The 24743-nt window shown below is 39.0% G+C and overlaps 1 protein-coding gene across 4 annotated transcripts in view; it reads left to right on the top strand.

Annotated features, from left to right (window-relative positions):
- The window catches only part of LOC131688646 (beta-1-syntrophin), an 856448-nt gene extending 832592 nt beyond the window's left edge, over positions 1-23856 (top strand). For all 4 annotated transcript variants that reach the window (XM_058973060.1, XM_058973057.1, XM_058973058.1 and 1 more), the window contains 2 exons: positions 20553-20735; positions 20816-23856. In XM_058973060.1, coding sequence (XP_058829043.1) covers positions 20553-20735; positions 20816-20899 — 267 coding nt within the window. In that variant the 3' untranslated portion in view covers positions 20900-23856. The remainder of the gene's footprint in view (positions 1-20552; positions 20736-20815) is intronic.
- The last annotated feature ends 887 nt before the right edge of the window (positions 23857-24743 follow it).

The raw sequence follows: 24743 nt of genomic DNA, 5'->3' as shown, positions 1-24743 counted from the left end.
GCATAACAACTTGAAACATGTGGTTGATCCTCATATATATGGACGATGAGAAAATCATTGCTCGGCTACAAGATCTGATACCACTTACTTGCACCGTGGCTATTAAAAGATTCCTGTCACATTTGAAAAAAAATGGTATTTATTATAAAGGACACATCTAGGAAGTAATTCCCTATATATTAAATGGTGTTTTTGTGGTGAAAATCTAGGTGAACAGACATATTTCCTCCAACCTGACCCTGCACGTAAAAACTGAATGCGATAGTATTATTTTACACATTATATCTTTGCATATACATAGTCTCCAAAACCATTTCCTGAAAAACAAACATTTGCCAAATTTTGGCTGCTGTTCGGATAATATTGACGGCAAAAACTGCGTCTAGTATCTCAAAATTAATGGTCGGCACCATCATTGAGGAAGTCGACACTCGTGACCCGTCAGAAATTCGCGAACATGGACGTGGCAGTAACCACTATGATGATAAGGAAGTGTACGAGATAGAAATGAACAACCACCGCGACACTGTTGGTTAGGAAAAATATTTCCCAGCCTAGTAAATAGTTCTCCACACGCAATCGCTAGTTGTTCGCACGATATCTGTAGGACAACCATTTACGTTTTATCACTTTCATGGAAATATATTGAAGACACAAGGCTTCATTTAGCTAATGCATTGAACCGAATAAAATAAACGAAATATATAATAAAATGCAGAAGTTTTATAGAAAAGTGAGCTCAAAAACTGTCCCAAAATGAGAACTTTATCGCTAGTGGTTGTGTCTAACAAAACTCAGATATCATGTTATATATTAGCCAGAATAAAGTTAGTTAAAGCATAAGCAAATTGAATTTCTGTAATAGGTTAGTGCACTGTACACTTAGTAGAAACATCAGGCATCTCACTCAAGCGTGCTAGACAAAAACATTTCCGTTAGTTGATGACAATATAGTCGAGAAGACAGTTTTTGTTTTCGCGTCATTTTAATGCAATAGTAAAGTATTTCGGTTGACACTCAATTTCATTTTATGCGGAGAATGCGTTCCGTATTTAAACATTATTAGTCCGCAAATTAGTGATATTTTAAACAATCGAACAATAAGCAAGAAAAACACCAAAAAATAAACAAGCCAAAAAGTGGTAAAACAGTGGTTTTTCTGAGGTGTTCATCAACCCACGAATTGTATACCGTCGTATATTACTAATGTTTTTGACATACAGAAACGTACATAGTAGCGGTAGGACTATCTGTTGTAATTTTATCCTTACTTTTCAACGGATGTCAATTGATGCTAAACCACATATTAGTCAATCAATCATAATAAACTTAATGTTGTAAGCAGTAGCATTTCTGTTTCTTTCGATGGTTTCCAATTAATGTCCATGTAAGTCTAAAAACGACGTGACGATAAAGTGAACAAACATCAGTAGCCTATCACGAAGAGCGACTAAAATGTTGTAACTAGTTGAGTCTACAGTCAATAAGTTGGGATTAATGTTTCGATTTCATGTTTTCGTTTTATTTGTGTTCGTTATGAAATAAAATGAGAGAGATGAGCAGAGATCACGAAGAAAAAGAGAGAAAATAATAAATAAATTGAAATCGACCCAAGAGCAGCTGTTCTATATTTTCTGGGCACTCAACTACAGAACAACAGAAATCATCAAAGAAAGTTGGCCTTACGTTACTCTTCGGCAGAGGTGAAGTAAGTGCGATGTATACCCGTCCATGTGTCGGAATAAAAAGATGCTGAAATTATTGAGCTTGTTCATATTAATAATATCTAGTTCTTTTTTCCAATCTAAAGTTTTATTTGAAACGGCTCAATGCGTTAGCACAACTGAGCCGTGGGTCAATAAGTAAAAATTAAAAAAAAATCTAAGAATGTCGGTCTGCCAGATCTTGTTGACGCAGTTTGCTGCTGCGTGTTGAGATCTTTTTCCTTGGTGGTGAGGCCGCTTGGGGGTCATTCAGTCTGCCTTCTCTCGCGTTATCGTTCCCGTCCATGTCGTCATCGGTACTGCTTTCTTGCTGTTCACGATCAGAGGTTCTTATTTGTTTCTTGTTCTTATGGGTCGCTGTTGTATATCCGTCTTCATCGGTATTTGCTTCTTTATTGGCGATGCTAGTTGTTGGTTTGGGAGCGGTTGTCGTGGTCGTTGTACCTGCATTATTGGGTAATTGGATCGTTGTTTTAGGTTTATCTGAAGGTATCGGTGACTGCTAGTTAGAGTTGGCTGTAGTAGATGAGTTTTGACTAGTTGCTTCGGCGCATGTTTTTCCGTAGTAGGCTGTATAGTTACAGAATTGGCATGTTGGGGTCTGCCCGGGATATGTGATTAGCGTTGTTTGCTTATAGGTCACGCCATCCTTCGGTGATTTGCATTCGATAGTCATGTAAGAAGGTATTGGTTTAGTCACTCGCATTCTCACAATACGAACGCCGTTGGGAATGCCGGTGAAAAAAAATTTCTAGGTATCATTCGTAATAGATTCAACTTCTCCATTTGCGACATGATTCGTTTGATGAAATCTTCCTTCGTGCGCGGGGCCAAATCATGGATACGCACGTCCACCATGTCGTTTTCCATATGCATAGTTTTCGGCCTGTGCTAAGCTTCTAAACGTGATCAAAACACAGTTTTTTACGTGATGTAGCTGAATGTAGGTAACTTCAGCGAGATTAAGCTCAATTTTCACTTTAACTAATTGTTTCACTTCCTGAACTGTTCGTGTTATCCCGTAGCACAGACACTTTTGCTTCATTTGGCAAACTCATTTCACTCTGCAGCCAGGAGCAACGATACAATTTGTATGTGCACTGATATAGAACAATAGCTAGCTTGATTCACTGGTGCCTATAGCCTGCTAAAGCGTAGCAATTTTTTTTGCTTCTGCTTTTTGCGACGTCAGAAGATAAACATTCTAGTTATTTTGGTAATACATTTAACAAATTTCACGTACCGTCAAGTCACCAGTTACCGTGCGTTTAGGTGGATTTGACGTGACTTCCAACTCTGTTTTTTATCAAAATGAAAACCGCTCTCATAGTCACCGTAAAAATACCTATCTAAATACGTCACAATTTAGAAATAATATAAAACTATTAGCAACAAAACGAGAATAAGTAGTTTGTTTGGCACCAGTGCACGTTATATGATCAACTTACCATGTATTTAAAATTTTGATTCAACTTTAGTTGGAATGTTTCAATAAAACGATGAAACGAGAGGATTTGGGATCTGGATCTCTCCGATAGATTCAAGGAGCTAGTTCTTTAAATTTCGTGATTTTGAAACAGCACGGTGAACGAAATATGCACGGCGACTGGCGACTTGAAGGAAAATTAGAAGATATTAGTAATCAGTGTTTTCGTTCGATTTGTAGACAATTTTCTTTAATAAATTAAATTGTGGGCAGTTTCCTTCAGTTTATTTAATCATTTAAATTTATATTTTGATCCTATTGATCACCAAAAATCCTCTAATCTCTAATCTACCAGACCAAGGCTAGTCTTGAAAATAGTTTCATTTAAATAGAACTGGTAATACTCGCAGAACGCAAGACAAAGAAAATAGAAGTTGAACCGTCTCTGGGCATCTACAAATCGCTCGCTAAATCAGAAGATTTTGTGCGAATTTCGACATTCTCTTCGTTCGAACATTTTATGGATATTTTTCTACTCATTTCGGTTTAGCATCTTCTACGCCTTTTAAAGATGTAGCTTGGAACACCTTGTGTTTTCCAGAACCGTCAAGCATTGTCATATTCGGTTAGCGCATAAACACTGTGAACTCTAGAATATACTTTGTTGTAACGAGAGTAAGTACTATAACCTTTCTTGTGACAATGAACATATTTTTAGGATTGTCTTAGATTTGAAATTCATTTCATTATGAGCTTTTCAAAATTTAATTTAGTTTCTAGTGACTATATCAAATTGTCAGAATTAAAAGCTTTATGCAATTTTTTTTAAGCCCCTCCCGAAACAAAATCCTGGCTACGGGCCTGGCCAAAGAGCTGGAAGAAAACCGGGACCGGAGAACAAAAAGCCGTGATTTGGCTAAAAAGATCGGCATGTCGCAGAGCTACGTCCAGAATGCAAAGAAGAGAGCTGGACTACATACATACATGGTACAGAACTTCCCTAACCGCGATGAGCGGCAACAATCGACGGCTAAAACTCGGGCACGGAAGCTCTACGAGAAGATGCTGACAAAATGTGGCTGCTGTGTGATGGACGACGAAACGTATATAAAAGCCGATTTTAAGCAAATTCCGGGGTTGGAGTTTTTCACCGGCAAGAGCAAGTTCTATGTGGACGACAAATTTAAGAAGAAGAAAATGTCGAAGCTCGCCTCCAAATATCTCATTTGGCAGGCCATCTGCTCTTGCGGACTGAGGAGTGAGCCTTTCGTGACAAAGGGCACAGTAAATGGCGAGATCTACCAAGCTGAGTGCCTCGAGAAGCGCCTTTTGCCGTTCTTGCAGCAGCACGACGAAGCTCCGCTATTTTGGCCAGATTTGGCATCACGCCACTATTCTAAAAGTGTCCTGGAGTGGTATGAGACCAATTCTGAGCTGCGCCCGGTGGAGCAGTACTGGGCAATGATGAAGCGGGAACTTCGGAAGAGCAAGAAGACAGTCAAAGACGAGAAGGATATGTTAAAAAAATGGAAATAAACTGAGAAACTAGTACCGGATGACACTGTAAAGACTTTGATGGGGGGCATCAAGCTAAAATGCGTTCAATTTTACACTCAAGGCTCCATCGATTAACTTTTCTTTTGATTTTTGAAGTAAATATATGTATAAAACTACCCTAAATTTTTGGTTTGATTTTAAACATTATAAGAAAATTGGCATGACATTTTCGGTGTCGCAATAATTTCGTGTTCGCCCTTTAATCCGATTTAGAAAAATTCATCAGTTTCGATTATAATTCGATGTCAATGCGAAGCAGTCAGATATGTTTTTCCAATTTTAACATCCTCCAACATCGATTCCACAGATTCACAAAATCCTCCAACCGAATACCATACTAACCAAAATTTCCATAGCTTTTGTTTAACATCACATAACCATAACCCCATAATATAACCATAACCTGCAAAAACAGCCCCAATTGATATTTAACCAACCCCGGTCCGACTGCCGCCGCTTACAAAAGGGGCCAACCAGAGGGGAGGAATCTAAAATTATGCTCTGAAATTATTATTAGCCGGGTTAGAAATTAGTTCCAGCACCCCGGTGCGCCAAGGAAGGAAATCACAGGGCAGGGCCGGCGGTTTTCCACGCTGTATCAACACGGGTTTCATGTTACAAAATCTTACAAATTAGTCAAAATAGCTATCGATTTTTGACACCTCCGCAAGTAGCGAGCCTGGCTGGGCGTGTTTAAAGCTGGTGTTTGCCAAACATATACACATACTACCAACATGGTGGGAGTAAGTTCGTCCAGTGATTATTTCGTAACGTTGAATAAGCGGCATTCTTTTCCGATGCCAATGGAAACACGATGTTTAAAACTTGCCAATGCAGTTCCTTTTATTGAATCGAAAATGTATTCAATTTTCGCTCACGGCGGGAATAGCGACACAATCCTATTAGCGTCAGTTCTCTTCTGATTATTAATTTTCGAATAGGTATTAATTAATACTTGGCAGTTACCAACTGAGAGACTGGCTGCCCTCGACAAGTGATGCGGAACCCAACCAGAGATGTGCATTGTGTTCGAGGCTGACTCACTGCGAACGAACAGTTTAGACACGAAGAGATTTTTTTCATTCGATGAACTTATTCAGTGAAAAGTTTTAAAATAATTGACCTAAATCGAAATAACGATAGATTGCGCACAACATTATTCTAATGGTGCAAGATCCTGGACCTGAAATTGTGCTGTACACAAAAGCCTGTTGAAAAAGACGGTCAAAATTCTGCAAAACGACTATGAATCCTGCCAAGGATTTGTTATTTGAACACCCCAAAAGAACTTAAAACAGCTTTTACATTGAATCGCAGTTTTCTGATACCCTTGGAACGTTGCGTGCAAATTGTGAGCATCGTTTTCACCCGAGCACCGATTTGAAATGATGCACACGCAATCGATTGGCGTTTCAATGAAAAACGGAATTGAATACAATTTCGGTTAACGACTTCATCATTATCGTGACGATTACAAAACACTATGCGATAGTTTTGTTAGCGCACTTCAAAGTAAGGGTAAATTACTAAACTATTAGAATTCTGCGGTAAATGTCATGAGCACAATTATAAACACAGTGACTGTAATTAATTTCAAAGTTTATTCCAAACATTTTAAAACAATGCAAGATTATTTTATATTATTAATATTATTATATTATTCATATTATAGATTATCATTTTATTATTCATTATACATTTCCTTCAAAGCATTTATTACTATTACTTGTAAAAGGTGTTTTCGTAAAAAAAGCGAGCACATAATTTCTCATTTAAATTTCGATTTTTAACACGTGCAATAAAGAAAGGAGACAAGAATTTTAAACTAAAAAGAACACCCGTTCAAACTGCTACTGGGAGGGTAAGTTCTAGTTTTAAAATTTTTAGCTTTATGTTATAGAACAGACAAAATTATGAATCTAATTGATTCGAAATTATGTGTATGTGCTAAATACTCTTTACATATTCAAAACACAATTCTAAACGTGTTTCAAATGAAGCAACAAATATAACGGCAACGTACACCAGTTTTAAAATTCCAAACAAAACTGTACGAAATAATAAATCAAACCGCTTTGGCGAGAATGTGATTATTTACGATCCAATCCTACTTTGAATCTCCTATATAAAATACTGTGCTGTTGAATATACCCTAAAGAATTTGATTGAACTAAAATACTAATGATTGCAAACCTGTGATAACAATAATATCAACCACTGCTTTTTCGTGGTCAGATGGTAATACTTTTTGATTTTTTTTGGTTGACTTCCAAAGATCGCTGTAGTTTGGTTTCGCAACTTTTTGAAATCAAATAAAGCTACTCTAACATAACTCAATCCCTCGCCAACCAAAATCTCCAGTAGAAGAGATGTCCAGCTAAGTCCGCCCGTGCCTTAGAAATGCCTCCAGAAGCATGTTGTCAGATGTCTTAGTAATAATAAACGCATCACGTATATCCAAAACATGAAACGTGTGAGCAAAAAGGTGCACTACCCTACGTACCTACAAATCACCGAAAACACACCGTCAACCCATCACACACACAATCATTGCTATAAATTAATTTATCCTAACTCAACTCACAAACAGTCACATACTGCAGTGTTGAACTCAAACCAAAACCACCCTACTCGCCCACAATGCAAATCATTGTGTGAACAAAACTCGAACCTATTGCGTTCCTATACCAGTTCATGCATGCAAAGTTTCAAATTGCCCAGGAAGGTGAAGAGTTCACAATAAACTTTGCGCACAAGGAAACGGGTGCAACTGGCATCCAGAAAAATTCAAACACGGTTGTACTGCGTGCTGGTTAATGTCACCACTGCCGTAAATCCATAGTGTATACCGCTTAACACACCGTCCGAATGATACAGTCATGATGTTGCTCGTTTGTCACGTGAGCAGTGAATGATTCAAACTTTTTGTTCATATTATTCATATTGTGACAAGTATCAAAGTAAACTCTGCAGACAAATTGCACATAATTTGGATAATTTTAGACTCCCGCCCACTTCACTTGCAGTTTTTGACATAGGTACTGTGGGAAAATAAAAGGAAGAAATATATTAAATGTTATAACTTTTTAGACAATGCTCGGAAAGTTTCAGTTTATACCTTTTTAAAAAGGAGTATTCTTAGCATTTTGATGGAAAAGTTTTTGTTTCTTGAAAAATATAGGGTTGTAGGAAGTTGGGTTTTTTGGTTAATCGAATGAATTTTAGGGAAGGATAGGGAAGAATATACGTAAAATTGCTGCATGCACTGCAGTATGAAACCTTTCCAGTCGGTTAATGCAGCAAATTATATGGAAAATACGTATCTTCAACTTCTTCTCCCGTATCTTGAAACTAAAAATCATTTTATTAACCGATCCGAGATAAAATTGTACATAATCGGTTAGAAAATCATTCAAATTCGATATTAACCTTCCAGCAGATACGCTAGTACATAGATTGTGCGCCACTCAGAAAATCAAGCGCCAACTCATTCAGTGAGCCATTCACGCGACTTCAGGAGGGCCAGACATAATGCTTTCAACAGTGTATATCTTCTGAATGGGTACCTATGGACAAACGGTTTTACATTCGTTTTGTAGGTGAAGCCTAGTTCTAACAGAATAATTTATAACATTATTACAGTTTTTGCCGATAGTTAGGTAATACGAGTTCATAAGCAGGCAAAAATAAAATCAAAATCAGACATAACTCTTTACAAAGTATGCACAGCTATTTGTTCTCTTCTGTAAAGTTTCGTGTTTGTAATGAAAAAAAATACCTTCAAACATTACTAACGCGAAAAAAAAGAAACAAAAAACTAATACATCAATTTTTAGTCTTTTGACTTAAGTGCCAATACCTTATTTAGGACTGGTGGTATCCAACGGGGAAAACGATCGGAAACGATGGATACCACCAGTCCTAAATAAGGTATTGGCACTTAAGTCAAAAGACCAAAAATTGAATTATTAGTTTAATTCGAACGGGCGGGTTCGCTTCCGTCATACCTCTGTTCACTGGGTAAGGGACCAGAAATCGACTGTCTTCATTAGCTCTGTCGCCCACCGAAGTACGATGGGTAATGAACTAAAAATTAGACATCAGACGATAATAAAAACCCGGGCCTTGGTATCTAGCGGGGAAGTTAAATATATCAAATGTGTTGTGGTGATCAGCTGCCGTTGTGTGTGATTCTCGCTTTGCAGGCAGGGTACGATCACCGTCGCCAGTGGGATAATCATATGTTCTTTCTGGGATGTCACCATGACCAGGGATAGCATAAGGGTTAGTGCATTGGGCCGGAGTATCAAAGGTTGCGAGTTCGTATCTCGCCTCTGGGGAGAATTTTTTTCACATGATTGCTTAACTTCACTCACCATTTCCGATCGTTTTTCCCCGTTGGATACCACCAGTCCAAAACAAAAAAGTTTTAAGTTAAAATAAGAATTCGAGGAGTTCATCATAGAAAACATCTCGTAACTCGATTACTATGAGTGACAGAGACAACATGTCTTCTGCAAAATTTATAAAAGCTCTCTCCTCTACAACTTTGTCGGAGACAGCCAAGCGCTATCTTTTTTGTTCAAAAGATAAATTTTCTATAGCGTACTATGATCAATTTGTATAAAATAATATTCCCAAAAGATGGCGCTTTTACACACACAAACATTGTAGAATATGTACAATCGCTAATATGGACAGTTTTGACTCCAATCAATTAAGTACTTTAAAGCGCTATTTTGAGCCACTGTGTGAAGGTTCAAACTCCACAGCTGCTCCAACAATAAGACAACATTATGAGAAGTAATTTAAAAAGGATTGCGACCAAATTAGCATCACCACACTGAGCAGATGAAATCAAAACGATAATCCCATTTTACTAGCTGAAAGATGCAACCAACCAGTCGCCACATTTTAGTCGCTCTCCGTAAATGCCAATAGTCGTTTTCGTAAAGTCTCGTAACTTCTTGTGTACACCTATATGGACATCATTTAGCAGTTATAGAGAGCGAGTCAAATATTGTTACTTGTTTCAACACTAAAATCTAAACTAAACAGATTTTAGCATTTTTCATGCAATTATCCTGCAACCTGGTAGCAAATCTGCCTATGCATCGTAAATTATAGCAATCCAAGAAGTATCACGCCGGATCTGGCCTCGACCCATTTTGCCAACAGATCACTGAAATCAGGAATCAGTAGCGACTGGCTCAAATGGCACGTTCCCCCACGCTGATCGGAGATGTGTGCCTTGCCATGATTTGTCTTTTCATGATTTTCTGATGGGAAGGATCGGGGAAGTCGTAACGTTAGAGATAAGGAAAAAAAACACGGAGTACATAGACAATACGGAAGTATTCTTCCAAAGGGAAAAGAAGAAATTTCTCGATGAGCGGATACATCAACACCCCCGAAGATATGTTGTCATTCAAATATGGCTTAAACTATAGCTGTTTACCACACTGGGTTAGAAACAATAGCATATCATTGAGATATAGCTCTCTGTGCATAGGTTCATCTGTGATATAGTTTAGGTTAGGTTAGATATTTCAATTTTAGGATTAACTTAATTTACTGTAATAAACTGTGATATCTATAGCAGATGAAATTTTAGAACTCAAGCTATACAGGGTGTTTGGTTCATGGTTAAGGGATGATTGACTGTCATATTGGGAGAAAAAATTGTTCTACACATACTATCAAATCGCAACCATTACTAAGTTATTGGACTTTTTGTGTCAAAAACTTAGTTGTCTTAAAATAGCTCTAACTCAAGAATTAAACTTTGTATTTCAATTTTTTCAGATCCGTTGGATTGGTGAGAAAATTTCCCATTGAATAATGTCCTCACATGTTTCAGCTAGTGAGGTTAAGTAACCTTTTAACAGAAATTTATTTAAAATTTAACAATTTTGATAGATTTTTCGTTCATTTCGCAAAAATTTTAATAGTTCACATCACCATTTTAATAATTCAGATTGCTAAGCTTGAAGTGCTGCATAATTTGTTCTTTGACATGATACACACACTTTTTTTTGTTTTCATGTGTCTGGGTTGTTGAACTTGGATATTTTTATCTTATTTTCACTAATACTAGCTCTTATTGGAAAAATATGGCACTTATTACGTTGCGTTGCGTAAGCACGGTATACTTCGTAGATTGCAGACTGATGACTCTCATTTCCAGCCAGACTACTTGAGGAGCTTTGTTTGGGAATAACAATTGATCCAGTCCAAGCAAGAATTTCGCCTGAGAGCCACCATTGCGGGCCACGACCATCTTTACCGTAACTTGGGATGAGAAAGGAAGTGTTGATGTGGTACTTACTTAACGGAAGGCCCCGACTCAGTGACACTCCCATAAGTACCACGGATTGGGTAGTGGGTGGGTTGTTAGTCAGGATTCGCTTCAAGCAAGCGATGCGACTGAGAATATATTTTCGTGCATGTTTGAATAGTTTATTGACTGTAGGATACGTAAATCTTCTAGGCGTTTAAACTCTGGTTAATCGTTTATCGAGATTGTTTCGTCGAAAACAACTTGAACTCCGGACAGCCGGCCGTCGGCAGTTTTGTCGACAATGTAAAATGGACCGTAAACAATGAGTTTAAAAGAGGTATTGTGGAACATTCATAAATTATGTCACGCAAAGATTACCCAACACTAACTAACTCTCTGTCATATTACTACGTTATTTTTCCCCTTGGTCTAAAACGAATCAAATGATTTTAGTTTTTTCTTCATTTTGTAGAAGCACATTAATGCCGCTACTCGCAAAAGTGTTCATGTTCTATGGAATTTCCTATATACATGGCGCAATCGTGCGTAAAACGGCCGATTGCGTCAAAGCACCTGACGTGCTCTCCTCCCATTTATGTCACAATTAGGCATATCTCTTCCTCCTAATAGCGTGGCAGAATTTATAAATGGTCCTTATTGGTATAATCACAAGCGTTGCGATATTACAATGAAGACGCGAAACAGAAAAATATAAATGCTGCGTTCCTAAACGATATTAACATCATGCACGAATCAAATACCCCTCGTTTACAAATAGTACGTACTTATTCTCAGCTAGTATAATTGACTGATGAGTTAATGGACTAAAAGTAAACCATTAAATATGACCATAAAACATTTGTTTTTTGTGTTGAAATGATTGCCGCAAATTGGTAATTGGATTTGAATTGATCTTGCGAATTGTCAATTTTCCACCCTCATACATAATTCAAGTCATTTTTTTTTTTTGTAAAATTAGTGTTTTAGTTTATTTATAAAATATTTACAGTTCATTTTCTAAGTAAAATTGTAGTGCCTGTAAGTTAACTACATTTTCACTTTCGGTAATGTATTTTAAATAAACTGCGAAAAGTCTAAGAATTGACGCTTTTGTGTTTCGGTGTATTCCATTCAACATTGGTTGTGCTAGGTCCGTGAAGCACACTCTTCGCCATCCGTGTAGTATTGTCGCTATCCTTCGTTGTAGTAGTGCCCATGCCTCTCCTACTTGTGGACACTCACAGAATTTGTGCTCCACCGTTTCGATTGCTGTGTTGCAGTGAAGGCAGTTTTCTCCATCCGCTCGTCGCATCACATACATGAGGCGTCTATGTATCGTTTTTCTGTTTACTAGTAGAAACAATTCGGTTCGTTGTTGAGATGAGAGACCTTTCGTTCTATGGATGTTTCTCCATATTCGAGGCCAATCCGCGTGACGGTTATCTCGCTCAACTTTGGGCTCGTCTGTGTTTTTTACATAGAATTGATTGATGGTGTTAGCTGAGACGTTTTGCTGAATTTGTGGAGGAAGATGCGGGACGTTCTGCACAATTACTTTCAGGCAGGGACAATCTGCAGGAGGGTTTACTGGGTTTGGGAACATGAATGATTTGTAAAAGGGAATGGAATCAATTTCCTTCAAATGCCTGTTGATTAGCAGGGATTTGCATTTGAATGCTGGTAGTTGCAGTTTTAATCCTCCTTCTTCATAATTTCGTGCTAGTTGCTGGATAGGTAAGCGACCCGGGATTCCTCGCCATAGGAAAGTACCCATTGTTGCTGTCAGCTTTGCTGTATGGGCGTTGGACGGGGGTAGGATAGAGGCGAGGTACCATATCCTTGCTGTTACGAATGTGTTCAGCAGCGTAACTTTTTGCAGAAGTGTTAATGATCGCATCCCGTGTAGCCATATCAAACGACTAAATTTTCCCACCAGCTCATCCCAATTCTGCTTAATCATCAAGCGAATTGAATTGGTGTAGATTACACCCAGAATTTTAATACTGTTTTCTGTTCGTAGCCATGACACGTTGAGAGCGTTTCCATTCATAAAACCAACGTCTATCGCCGTTGTTTTGTTGAGGTTTAGTTTCGCACCAGAAACACGAGAGAAACGGGTAAACAAATCGTGTATGGCCTCAATTTTTTGTACGGTTGTAGCTATAACACTTATATCGTCAGCGTAAGCTACAACAAGATCATTGCCACATTCTCGCTCAATCTTTGTGAGAAGTGGTTGTAGGTATATGCTAAATAAACAGCTTGAAATAGGGCTTCCTTGCGGTACCGATCGTTGTATAGGAAAGGCGGCGGAAAGACGTCCGTTTACGAGTAAACGAGACGACGACATCTCGGAAAACCGGGAGAGTAGATCAACTAACCTCCGATTGAATCCGAGCGCGCACATGTTGCCGAACAGGAACCTTCGATCGACCCGATCGAACGCGTGATCTAGATCGAATGATATTAGCTTGGCTCTCTGTTTATTGTGGATCAGCCGAGCGATTCTATCCTTTAACGAAAGAGTGGCTTGGAAGATATTGCGATCGTCGTTGGAGCATTTTTGCACACCGCTTAGAACTCGATGGTTTCGCATTACAGTTTCAATTCTCGCTTTGATAATGCGCGAGAGGAGTTTGAAATCGTAGTTAAGCAGCGATATGGGCCTGTATGAGCCAATAGTGTCATCTGTCCCCTTCTTTTTCACGAGAACGATCACACTTTCCACGAACTCAGCTGGTGCAGTCGACATCAGGGCCTCGTTCATAACGAGGTTGATTTCTCGGTGGATAACATCGAATGTGAGGAGATAGAATTCTTTTGGGATGCCGTCGGGTCCTGGAGATTTTCTCGATGCGCTGGTTTTGATTGCCGCATATATTTCGGTCGTTGTAATTTCGCTCATACAGGCTTCGTTCAACTCATCGTTTTCAGGAATAACTCTCTCACAGCTAAAGTCGTCGTTCCTGTCTTCAAGCGTCTCTTCCCGCGCATACAGAGTCTGGAAATACTGCAAGAGGTGTTGCTCGATGTCTTCGGAGCGATCGATATTTTCATTCCGTTCGTTGCGTAGCTGTGTGATCGTTGTTCTTTTTCTCCTCCTCTCCCCAAGCTGGAACGTCGATAGAGGTTCGCCAGCGATGTGTGTTTCGTTGATGCGCACGAACATATACGTGAATTCTCGTTGTTGCATCAACATCTCTGCTTTTAAACGGTTGATGGTTGTCAGCATGTTCGGGTCTCGAAAGTAGTTGTCGTAGGCTTGTAAAAGTTGTGTATACAGTCGTTGATACTTGCGGTTAAATTCGTTGTAGGCTAAACTCGATTTCCACCTGAAGAAAGATTTTATTTTGGGTTTTGCACACGCTAACCACCAGCTTATCCATGACGGGAAATTTCGACGTTGGCGAGTCCAATACTGCCAGTTGGTGCGTAGTTCATCAACATTCTCAGCCGTAAGAAGGTGGGGACGGAGGGACCAAAATCCCCTGCCGGGTTCTCTGCCGAGGTGAGGAAGGCACATACGAACGGTGACGGCTTTGTGGTTTGTGAAGGAGCACACGTGAGTATTCGTATTTCGTAGCTGATCGCATAGACTATTGCTCACGTAAACCCGGTCGAGCCTGGACATCGAGTTGTGTGTAATGTATGTGTGGCCCGGTGTTTGACGATTTAGCTTAACCCACACGTCACGAAGCTGCATTTGTTGGGTGATCGCTTGAAGAGATGGGCTCGAATTGTACCCTGTCGCATCGCACTGTCGTATTACACAATTAAAATCGCCTGCCAAAATAACATTTTCGGTCTGGTGGCGGAGGTAATAAACAAGTGTGCTGTTGTAAAATCTCTCTCTTTCAGCTCTCGCGATGGTGCCGGACGGGGCATATACATTGCATAGAGTCGTGTTGGAAATTCGTAGGGCGATGAGTCGGCCGTCTAGACTTTTTTCCACATGAGAGAACCGTATGTACTCTTTTAGTGCAATCGCCGTTCCCCTTCTCGTGTGGTCTACGTTGCAGATTACATTATAACCGGGCAGGGAAAGTTGTTCGTTTTCGACTTCTTGCATAAAAACGATGTCGAGTTCCATCGTACGGACGAAGGTTCGAAGAGCGTTGAGTTTGGTTGTGTTCGTGATGTTGTTTATGTTAATGGTTGCAAAATTGTAACTGGTGTGCTCCATTATAGACCGTAATCTTCCTCCTGCGAAACGTTTCCCCCGTCTTGTCGTTGTTTCTTACCCGGCGGTCGGCGTTGCGATCGTCGGCTGTTCGTGGAAGTTGATGATCGGTCGGTGTCGTCACCGTCGTTTTTCCTATCGTTCCTCGGTTGCTTTGTGGGTAATTTGAAAACGTCGTCGGTCGGCTGCCGAACTGTAAGAAGTTCGGGATCCAAGTTTTGTTGTGTTGGAACATCTGTTTTTGGTGGTGATGGAGAGAGCGTCGTTGACGAGGAAGGCTTCGAGCCAGACGGTTTGGTGTTCGGTTGTTTTGGTTGTGTTGGTTTTTGGTAGGTCGGTATCGGTCGAGCCGATTGCTTCACGACCTTTGCATACGACGTGTTGGTCTGATCGGCGGCCAGCTTCTGGACCAGAAGCTTTTTGTTTTGGATGCATGAGATCCCGCTGTGGACAAATTCGTTGCAGTGTCGGCACGTTTGGTGTTGTCCGTAGTAGGATAGGGCTGTAATCTCTCCATCGATTGTGACAAACGACGGAATGTTCGTTTTTACCATCATTTTTACGACTCGAACACCAGTTGGGATGCCACCGAATGCGTACTTCTCGTCCCACATCATCTCATGGATTGAGAGTACGTCCCCATATGCTTGAAGAAACCCGATGATATCTTCGTTTGTTACGTCTTCGGAGAAATCGAAGAGTTTTACTTCCGCAGCCCCGTCCTCCAACGTTATCCGAAGCTTGTAAATCTTTCCGTCGATCTCTGTCTCGTGTACATTGTCGTGTTTTTCGACAGTTGCCTGTGCCACGGCGAGTTCGTTGACCTTAACAAACGCACAACCGAGGCTTCGGCTTGGTTGAATTCTCACAACTTGATTCTTTTGCAACTCCAAAATGGTACTGACGAAGTGATGAAGCTCTTCATAAGATGGCTTCCGTGGTAGATGGGCGTAATCGATACGGAACGTGTTCTCGCGACGTCTCATGTTGACACTGCTCGCGATAAATTCACTCGAAAAACGGGCCGGCGATGCCCCAAAGCCTCGTAACTGAGTGACAAGCTCAAAAATAATAGCTCGTGCACGACTTCCGATGACCAGCGATTCTAAACGCGTCTGCTTGACTCGGAGGTTGAGCGCTAACTGGGTCATTCACTCAGACAAAACCATGCGTATTTCCCACACTCATTAAAGACCCAGTGGACTCGTTTCCTAGTTGGTCAAATAAACATTAAACAAACAAATAAATTAGTTTGCTCAGTCTAAAGAAATGGCAGCTCGATTGACATCAACCGGCGGATACGTGTTCCCCTACAATGCCATCAAATGAAAGTACATTTAAAATTACATGCGACAAAATATGTGCAATTCAGAATATAACGAAATGAAGATTGCTTAATTATTTGCATTTAAAAAAAGATCGGAAAAAATTAGTTGCATAACCAAGGTGGTTCATTTTCAAAGATAGCACTGCTGATGAATCACTTTATAAAAATTGGTGATAAGGGACGCGGACGAAAATAGCTGACCACCGCCCTTATTGGAAAAATATGGCACTTATTGTACCTTATCTTATTTTTAATCGAAGGCTAGGAAAATTTTGCTGAGAAAAATATATTAATACATTTCAGTTAAACGAATTTGGTATTCTTTTAGAAGTTAATTAGTTTAAAGTTAATGTTATTATTAGCATTTTCGTTATTTTCTTCAACAACGAAACAACGATTTCGAACCCACTACACTTGTGGTGAGCTTATGCTGTGTTAACTATTAAATTGCAGCGAAACGAAAGCGATAGGGATAAAGTGTCACATAACAAGTTATAGAGAATGTTAAGGGGCACCAAATAAACAATAGTAACGATAAATTTATTTGATTAATAATTATAATAATTACAAAACTCGCAAAAACGCTAATTTTGAGTTATTTTACTAATAAAGAGTCATTTAGTATACTTAACTAAAAGATATTTGTACAGACATTGAAAGGAAATTTTCTCAGCTTTCCAATAAAGCCTTGGAAATAATTATATAAAACATATTTTTTAGATTAGAGTCTTTTAAGCACTTGCAAGTCGATTACAGGAAAAGTTTAGTAATGAAATTACAAAGAAACGAAGAACAAATTGTGAATCGTTTCAAAATTCAACTTTTGGAGAATATATATTGCTATAATCATAGTTCATTGTTTTGAGAAAATTAACAAAAACCTCATCAAAAACACAAATTTTTAACTACTTTAAGCTAAAAGATTATTAACAGTTATGTGTCCAACAAAAAAAACACCTTTAACAGGCCAACGAGGGTACCCGGGTACCCACAAATTGAAATGCTTATAACTATGGCTTCCTTTAACCGATTTGGACACTTTTAGATATTTTGGATTCAGGAACTCGTTCATTTTTTGATTCTGTACAATAGAACCGGAATAATGGATCTGGTTTTTGGTATTCCGGATTTTCCGGAGTAATGTTCCAGTACTAGGATATGATTTGCAAATTTTAATAATGTACTAGCAATATGAGTATCAAAACTCTTCAAATTGTCTCGGAAGTCTGTTTTTCATTGTTACGGGACCCTATGGCAATTTGAAAAATGGAATTGGAAGGGAATGACCACTCACGGCCCCACGGGAACCTGCTCCGGAATGTCCGTTCCGGGGTCAAATCACCAAATGGTTCCAAAACCACGAGATACAGCCTACTGATGCAATTCCAAGAATTTTGATACCCATATTGCTAGTATTCCATTGAAGTTCGCAAATAGTACCCCAGCACTGGAACCTGCTTCCGGAAACCCGGATTCCCGGGAACCGAATGAAGTAACCCGATTCATTTTTACCAAGTCCAAAAGTGGATGAGTTCCTGAATCCAAAACGGCCAAAAGTATCGAAATCGGTTGGATATTACCTTAGTTACGGGCATTTTAGTTTTGTGGGTACCCGGGTACCCACGTCGGCCTGTTACGTAGTAAAAAAATGCAGGAGCCCCTCCTCACTCCCACCCTTACTATATCAACAATATTATTAACCCAAAAGCTTGACTTAGTGAAGTTCTAAGATGTCACAAAGTTTCAATTTCCAGCTATGGATAAAACATAGGAATTTAATTAATTGAAACTGAAAAAGGTACCCGGGTACCGCGTTGGACACACAACGGTTAAAACTAATAAACTGAAAGATATGAGAAAGCCATTCGATAGGCAATTGTCTCCTCTTTCCAATGGATTAAAAGATTTAAAATACAAAGTATAATTTTTGGAGTTAGAGGTATTTTAAGATAAATAAGTTTTTCACGCAAAAAGTTCATTAACTCTGTAACGGTTGAGATTTGATGGTATGTGTAGAACGATTTTTTTCTCCAAGTATGACAGTCAATCACCCCTCGAAAGGTTCTTAATCATGAACCAAACACCCTGTATATAAGTTTACAGTTTAAATATAGTTTAAATATAATTATGAAAATTTAATATGAAATTAATGTTCTTCCTCCAGTGCACGATGCCTTACTCCACGCTTTTGATAATGACAGCTCTCCTCCCGCCGCACAGTGGTCGGAAACGCCAAAAACGTGAACTTAATTCACTAGAGGCCAAACCATCGAATATATTCACAGGGTGTCTTTGGAAGAATTGTTTGTATGAATATTACCCACAATCTGATAATAATTGAAATTAGGCATGGCTTACTATGATCGAACTAAAAAAAATAACTTTTTATACTGCCGAGGTAAAAGTTGGTGTCTTCGACAAAGTTTTAGAAATGCTCACAGTAAAGAATTTTGTTGAAGAACTTGAGCTTGTAGGACTAAAGGTTATCGAGTTATAAGGCGTTTTCTATGGCAACCCCCTTAAATATAGTTTTTTTAATATAACTTTTTTCATTGTAACTTTTCGTGCAAACTATGTTCAAGAGAAATGTTGAGGTACCAAAACTACATAACATTGTCGAAGACTGTATGTAAAAATACTCATTCGTTTCAAGATTATTGAAGATTTTTACATTTTTTACACCAACTTTAACTACATATAAGAAAGAAAGGTGCATACATACAGTCCTTGACAATATTATGTAGTTTTGATACCTACACATTTGTCTTGAACATAGTTTGCACTAAAAGCCACAATGAAAAAAGTTATATTAAAAAAACTATATTTAAGGGGGTTGCCATAGAAAACGCCTTATAATTCAATAACCTTTAGTCCTATAAGCTCAAGTTCTTCAACAAAATTCTTTACTGTGAGCATTTCTAAAACTTTGTTGAAGACACCAACTTTCTACCTCGTCAGTATAAAAAGTTATTTTTTTTAGTTCGATCATAGTAAGCCATGCCTAATTTCAATAAGATTCAGATATCAGATTGTGGGTAATATTCATACAAACAATTCTTCCAAAGACACCCTGTGAATATATTCGATGGTTTGGCCTCTAGTGAATTAAGTTCACGTTTTTGGCGTTTCCGACCACTGTGCGCCGTCGGGCCGCATCATCATCATCCACGAATGACGTTTCAGTCGAATGACAGTACTGTTCAGCACCAGTTACATCACGAACAGCAGTGTTGGCAGCAACGCCAATGATGCTTAAAACAATCAATACGTTGAGAATTGATCTGACAATTATTATTTTGCTATTCATTTTTCAGCAATATTCTTTCTTCAATCCAAAAAACAATTGTTTCCAAGGGTTTTTAACCCCTAGACCCCCCCCGCTCCCCATTAGCTACGTCACTGAACTGGTCAAACGTGACGTCCCGTCCGAGCAGAAATTGTTTCTGTTAGCCTCAATTGGTTTGCCTCTGACAATTTGGCAATGCCTGCTCATCAATTTGTTTCTGTTTTATTGTTTGTACTCATCCGAGCAAAAAATTCGACGAAAAGATTTGTCATATTGCTGTTCGCCAACTGCCTACTAAGACTGAGCTACTCTTCTTTCTCTACCGTCTTCATCGTCTTATGAGCCGTTTCCAGCAAGCTATCGTGGGACAAATTGTTCAATAAGTCGGCTACAGCCTACTCGTATCCTTAACCGGCTGTATAATGTATATCCTTAAAAGAAGTCAAATGCAAATTAATTTATAATTATTTGGAAATACTAAAATTACATGCGCTACGATTTAGCTGGTCCGCGATTCTTTGTAATTTGCTAACATCATGTTAATCATACGTCTAACAAATTCCAGGATGCGTAAAGCGAAACCGAGAACTTTTGAAGCTTTCGCGATAATGTACGCAAAGTGTTCTGTACATCATAATATGCTGCGTCGATTTTTTTAAAGAAAATCAAACCACTTATTTCCCACACAGATTTTTCTTAAATATTTCAAATCAGCTGTAGCTACGGTGAAGTATATCAGCTAACTTGTCGATTTCGCCCCATTCTCTTCTAGGGCCGTCCGTGTCAATTAATCGTCCACCTGGACCGGGGATTCACCCTGCTGGACAGTGCTCTCGGTAGCACCGGCTCCAAACCGCTCTGGTCATTCGCGTTCGACAAGCTCAAAGGCTCGGCGGACGATGGCAACAAGCTGCTGTTCCTGGATTTTTCCGGCTGCGAAGATGGAGCGGAAATTGTAAGTTCTCGCCGATCGGACCACACAAAAGTGACAAAAGAAATGATTACACTAATCATTGCTTTCTCTCATTTCAATAGGAACTGGATATGGAGTGCTGCCCGAAACCGGTCGTTTTTGTCCTGCACAACTGTCTGTCCGCTAAAGTTCACTCGTTGGCGTAAGGTGCAGCAGATTTTTATGAGATTTAAGCAAAAAAAAGTATTATTTTTGGACGTAAAAAAACTGAATGAAACATAATCACGTAATATGTAAATACACCTAAGCAAGCTGTTTTGTTTTATTCTTCAAATTGTTCAACTGTTTTGTTTACATTATCCTCCAGCAGTGTTATGTTTGACATATCAGTCTCAACGTGAGAGTGAGGTTATGTTATTTGTTAATAGTGGTAATCGCGCTTCGGCTGAACTGGTAGAAGTATTATATCAAAAAAACAACACATCTACACAAACTTATAAGCACATTATTCACACAAATACACACATCCAAAGGCGATGAACCGCGGAAAAATGTTCTGTAACTGATTGTGATAGTTGACCCCGTTTAAATTAAACCTATCAACGAATAGGTGAAACTTGTTTACTTCTAAATTTGAGATTACACACATCTTCCGGTAGGTGACAACCTTAAACGGTCCCGCAGTGGATCGGAAAATCAAAAGATTCGAACGACATTGAAAAGAATGTAATAAAACCAAAAAAAATGAACGCATCTGTATCTAAATACAAATGAAAAATTTCAATTAAATGATTAAAAAATGCAGCCATGTCAGAGTGTGTGTGTGTGTAGTTGAAACGAGAAGTAAAGCAATTAGCAAACGTCTGTTAGGTTGAAGTCTCTTTATTGAAAATGAACGAAACAGAAGAACATTTAACAAAGTTAGCGGAATGAGTAAAGTTAGCAAATGTTAAATTTTCCTTTTCAGAAAATAAAGAATCACTCGGATGATAAGTGAAATGATTGAAACAAAAAAACTGGGCATTGCGAAAGCGCAAAATGTTCTCCGATGAGCAGGTATTTTTTTTTTTTTTTGATAAACTGCTAAACTTTTACTGGATACATTTAATGAGCGGCAACAAGGGAGGTATGCAGTTGTCGAGAAATATGAAAGCGGATTTTTAAAATTGTACCACTGCGAATATAAAGCTCAAATACATTCAACATGTATAACGGTTGGTGAGTGAGTAATTCGATTAATTCGACAGATGCATACCAACCTCAAGTAAAGCGCAAAACAACTTATTTGAAGGAAAAGCAACAAGGATTGAACGTGCAAATGGGGGAAAAAACTCCTTTCTTCGCTGCCTAGACCTAATAGCGGAATCAGGTCCCTCAACTCCAGCGAAGAAGCGCGAGGCAAGCAGCTTAAGAACCTGTTATCATTATCATTAATTTAACTAATTTAATTAACTTCCGATGCGCCCCGATCCGGGCAAGTTTTCTTGCATAATTTTGCAATGAGCAACGGAAGCTGCAAACTTTTCGCAAATGCTACTTATCAAAGAACAAAAAGCAGTTCGGAAAAAGCAAGTCAGTGGAATTTTTCCCGCTATCAACGGCGGCAGCTCCGGTAGGGAGGACTTCACTTCTTGGCCTAGTACTCGAATACCGAGGGGAACGTAATTAATTGATACTGTTAGTGGAGGAGGAAGTTTCCAAACTCGCCGTTATTGGGACAGAAGTGGAATAGAAAACGAGGGAGATAGAAATAGTGCGAGATTCCGCTTTTCAGTTTCGATTGTTCAGCACTGCTCAAGAAGAGTTAAAATTTGTTTAAAGTTCAAAAAGTGCTCCCCTGGCCCCTGAAATGGCCGAGTTCCTGGCGAAGTCGTAAAGCTCTGATCGTTCGTTTCTTCTTGACTGCTGCTGAGCCTTCCGATAGCGGTTTGCCTTGGCCAGGTTCGGTTGAACTGAGGTTCTTTACTCGGTAAACCTCTTAGACAATATCGGAAACACAGCAAAAGTTCATGTAATAGATTTCGAGCAGTCAGCAAACTGGAAACAACCACACTGGCTTCAGGCAGCCGCAGAGGGGAAGAAAAGAGTAGATAAAAATCATATCAAATTTATGGGGATTTTCATGTAATGATGTACAGCAAGAGCCAGCAGATTGAAAAGTTTTCCAATAATGCAATAAAGTCTGTAAATAGGAAGGAGCTTTTCCCGCCCACGGCCCTCCAATAACTCGAACGATAACAAGAAACCTTCCCACTAAACCCAAACAAAAGGCAGCAATTTTGTACGAGGAAAACTCCTCCCCGGGGGTAGGAAAAGCAAAAACACACACACATACATCCGCTAACACACAAACTCTAAGATATAAATGACTGATTCGATAAAATCTTTGAACACACAAAACACAAAGAACTTCTCGCTCAAAGTGAGTAGATATACGAACAAGTTCAAGCAAACAAAAAAAGAAACACTACAAATGTACCATCAAACTCTTCTTCTTTCCCATTTTAAGCGTCTCTATCAATTTCAAGTCGAATAGTTGGCTTCATAGAGTAGTGATACGAGTGAGTGTATATTCTGTCTGCCATCACAAATCGTTTAGAAAATGGAAAACGAAGCGGAAACTGGGAGAAAACAGTCCCAAGCAAAACAAATCAACTAAAAGTACTATCTATCTCTAGGTATTATATAAACCGGAACAGATGTGCTATCGTCATCGCATATAACTGAGACAAGGTTTTTCCTTGAAGCGCGCGCAAACGGCACAAAAAAAACTAAAGCTGAACTTTACACCTTCTGTCTGTATTGAAATCAAAAGAGATAAACTTTTTTTCGCCCTAACAACACGAACGAAACGAGAAATATTCTATAGCAACAGCTAGCTGGCTATTTTCGTTTGTGAAAAGAGTAGGAAGGAGGCACCACTAACTTCACAACCAATTAGGACGTAAAAATTAGGACATTTTTTTTGTTACGAAGCAAGCATTTCCGGATCGAAGCAAGCAGTTGGTCCAGAAGGCGCGCGACTAGCGAATATTGAAAGAGCAAACAACAAACAAAGAAACAACAAAAATCCTTTCTGATCAATCTCTGTATCCGTACTAAAAAGAAAAAGACCTACAAACAAGCAAAAGATCTGAAATAAAGTCGCATTTCATTGAACAGACTTGATGTGCTTTTATTGAAATTTTTTATCACAATCCATTGACGTTCACATATCGAAGTACTAAAGGGCATAGGCGGCTCCAGCTGGCTGACAAAGGAGGGGCGCACCTTTCTGACAAAATATTTCTTATAGACGAGTTATAAAATAAATACATTTAGTAGTGTAGAATTTTCGAAACTCATTTCTTAAAATGGGTTCATAACGGGCAAACACGAAATTATTGCGACACCGAAAATGTCATGCCAATTTTCTTATAATGTTTAAAATCAAACCAAAATTTTAGGGTAGTTCTATACATATAATTACTTCAAAAATCAAAAGAATAGTTAATCGATGGAGCCTTGAGTGTAAAATTGAACGCATTTTTGCTTGATGCCCTCCATCAAAGTCTTTACAGTGTTATCCGGTACCAGTTTCTCATTTTTTTCCATTTTCTTAACATGTCCTTCTCGTCTTTGACTGTCTTCTTGCTCTTGCGAAGTTCCCGCTTCATCATTGCCCAGTACTGCTACACCGGGCGCAGCTCCGGACAATTTGGCGGATTCATATCCTTTGGAACAAAATGGACAGAATTGGCCTCATACCACTCCAGGACACTTTTAGAATAGTGGCATGATGCCAAAATAGCGGAGCTTCGTCGTGCTGCTGCAAGAACGGCAAAAGGCGCTTCTCGAGGGACTCAGATTTGCAGATTTCGCCATTTACTGTGCCCTTTGTCACGAAAGGCTCACTCCTCAGTCCGCAAGAGCAGATGGCCTGCCAAATGAGATATTTGGAGACGAACTTCGACATTTTCTTCTTCTTAAATTTGTCGTCCACATAGAACTTGCTCTTGCCGGTGAAAAACTCCAACCCCGGAATTTGATTAAAATCGGCTTTTATATACG

The sequence above is a fragment of the Topomyia yanbarensis genome, chromosome 3 (assembly GCF_030247195.1).
Source record: "Topomyia yanbarensis strain Yona2022 chromosome 3, ASM3024719v1, whole genome shotgun sequence".
NCBI lineage: Eukaryota > Metazoa > Arthropoda > Insecta > Diptera > Culicidae > Topomyia > Topomyia yanbarensis.
This window is presented reverse-complemented; position numbering and strand designations above follow the sequence as displayed.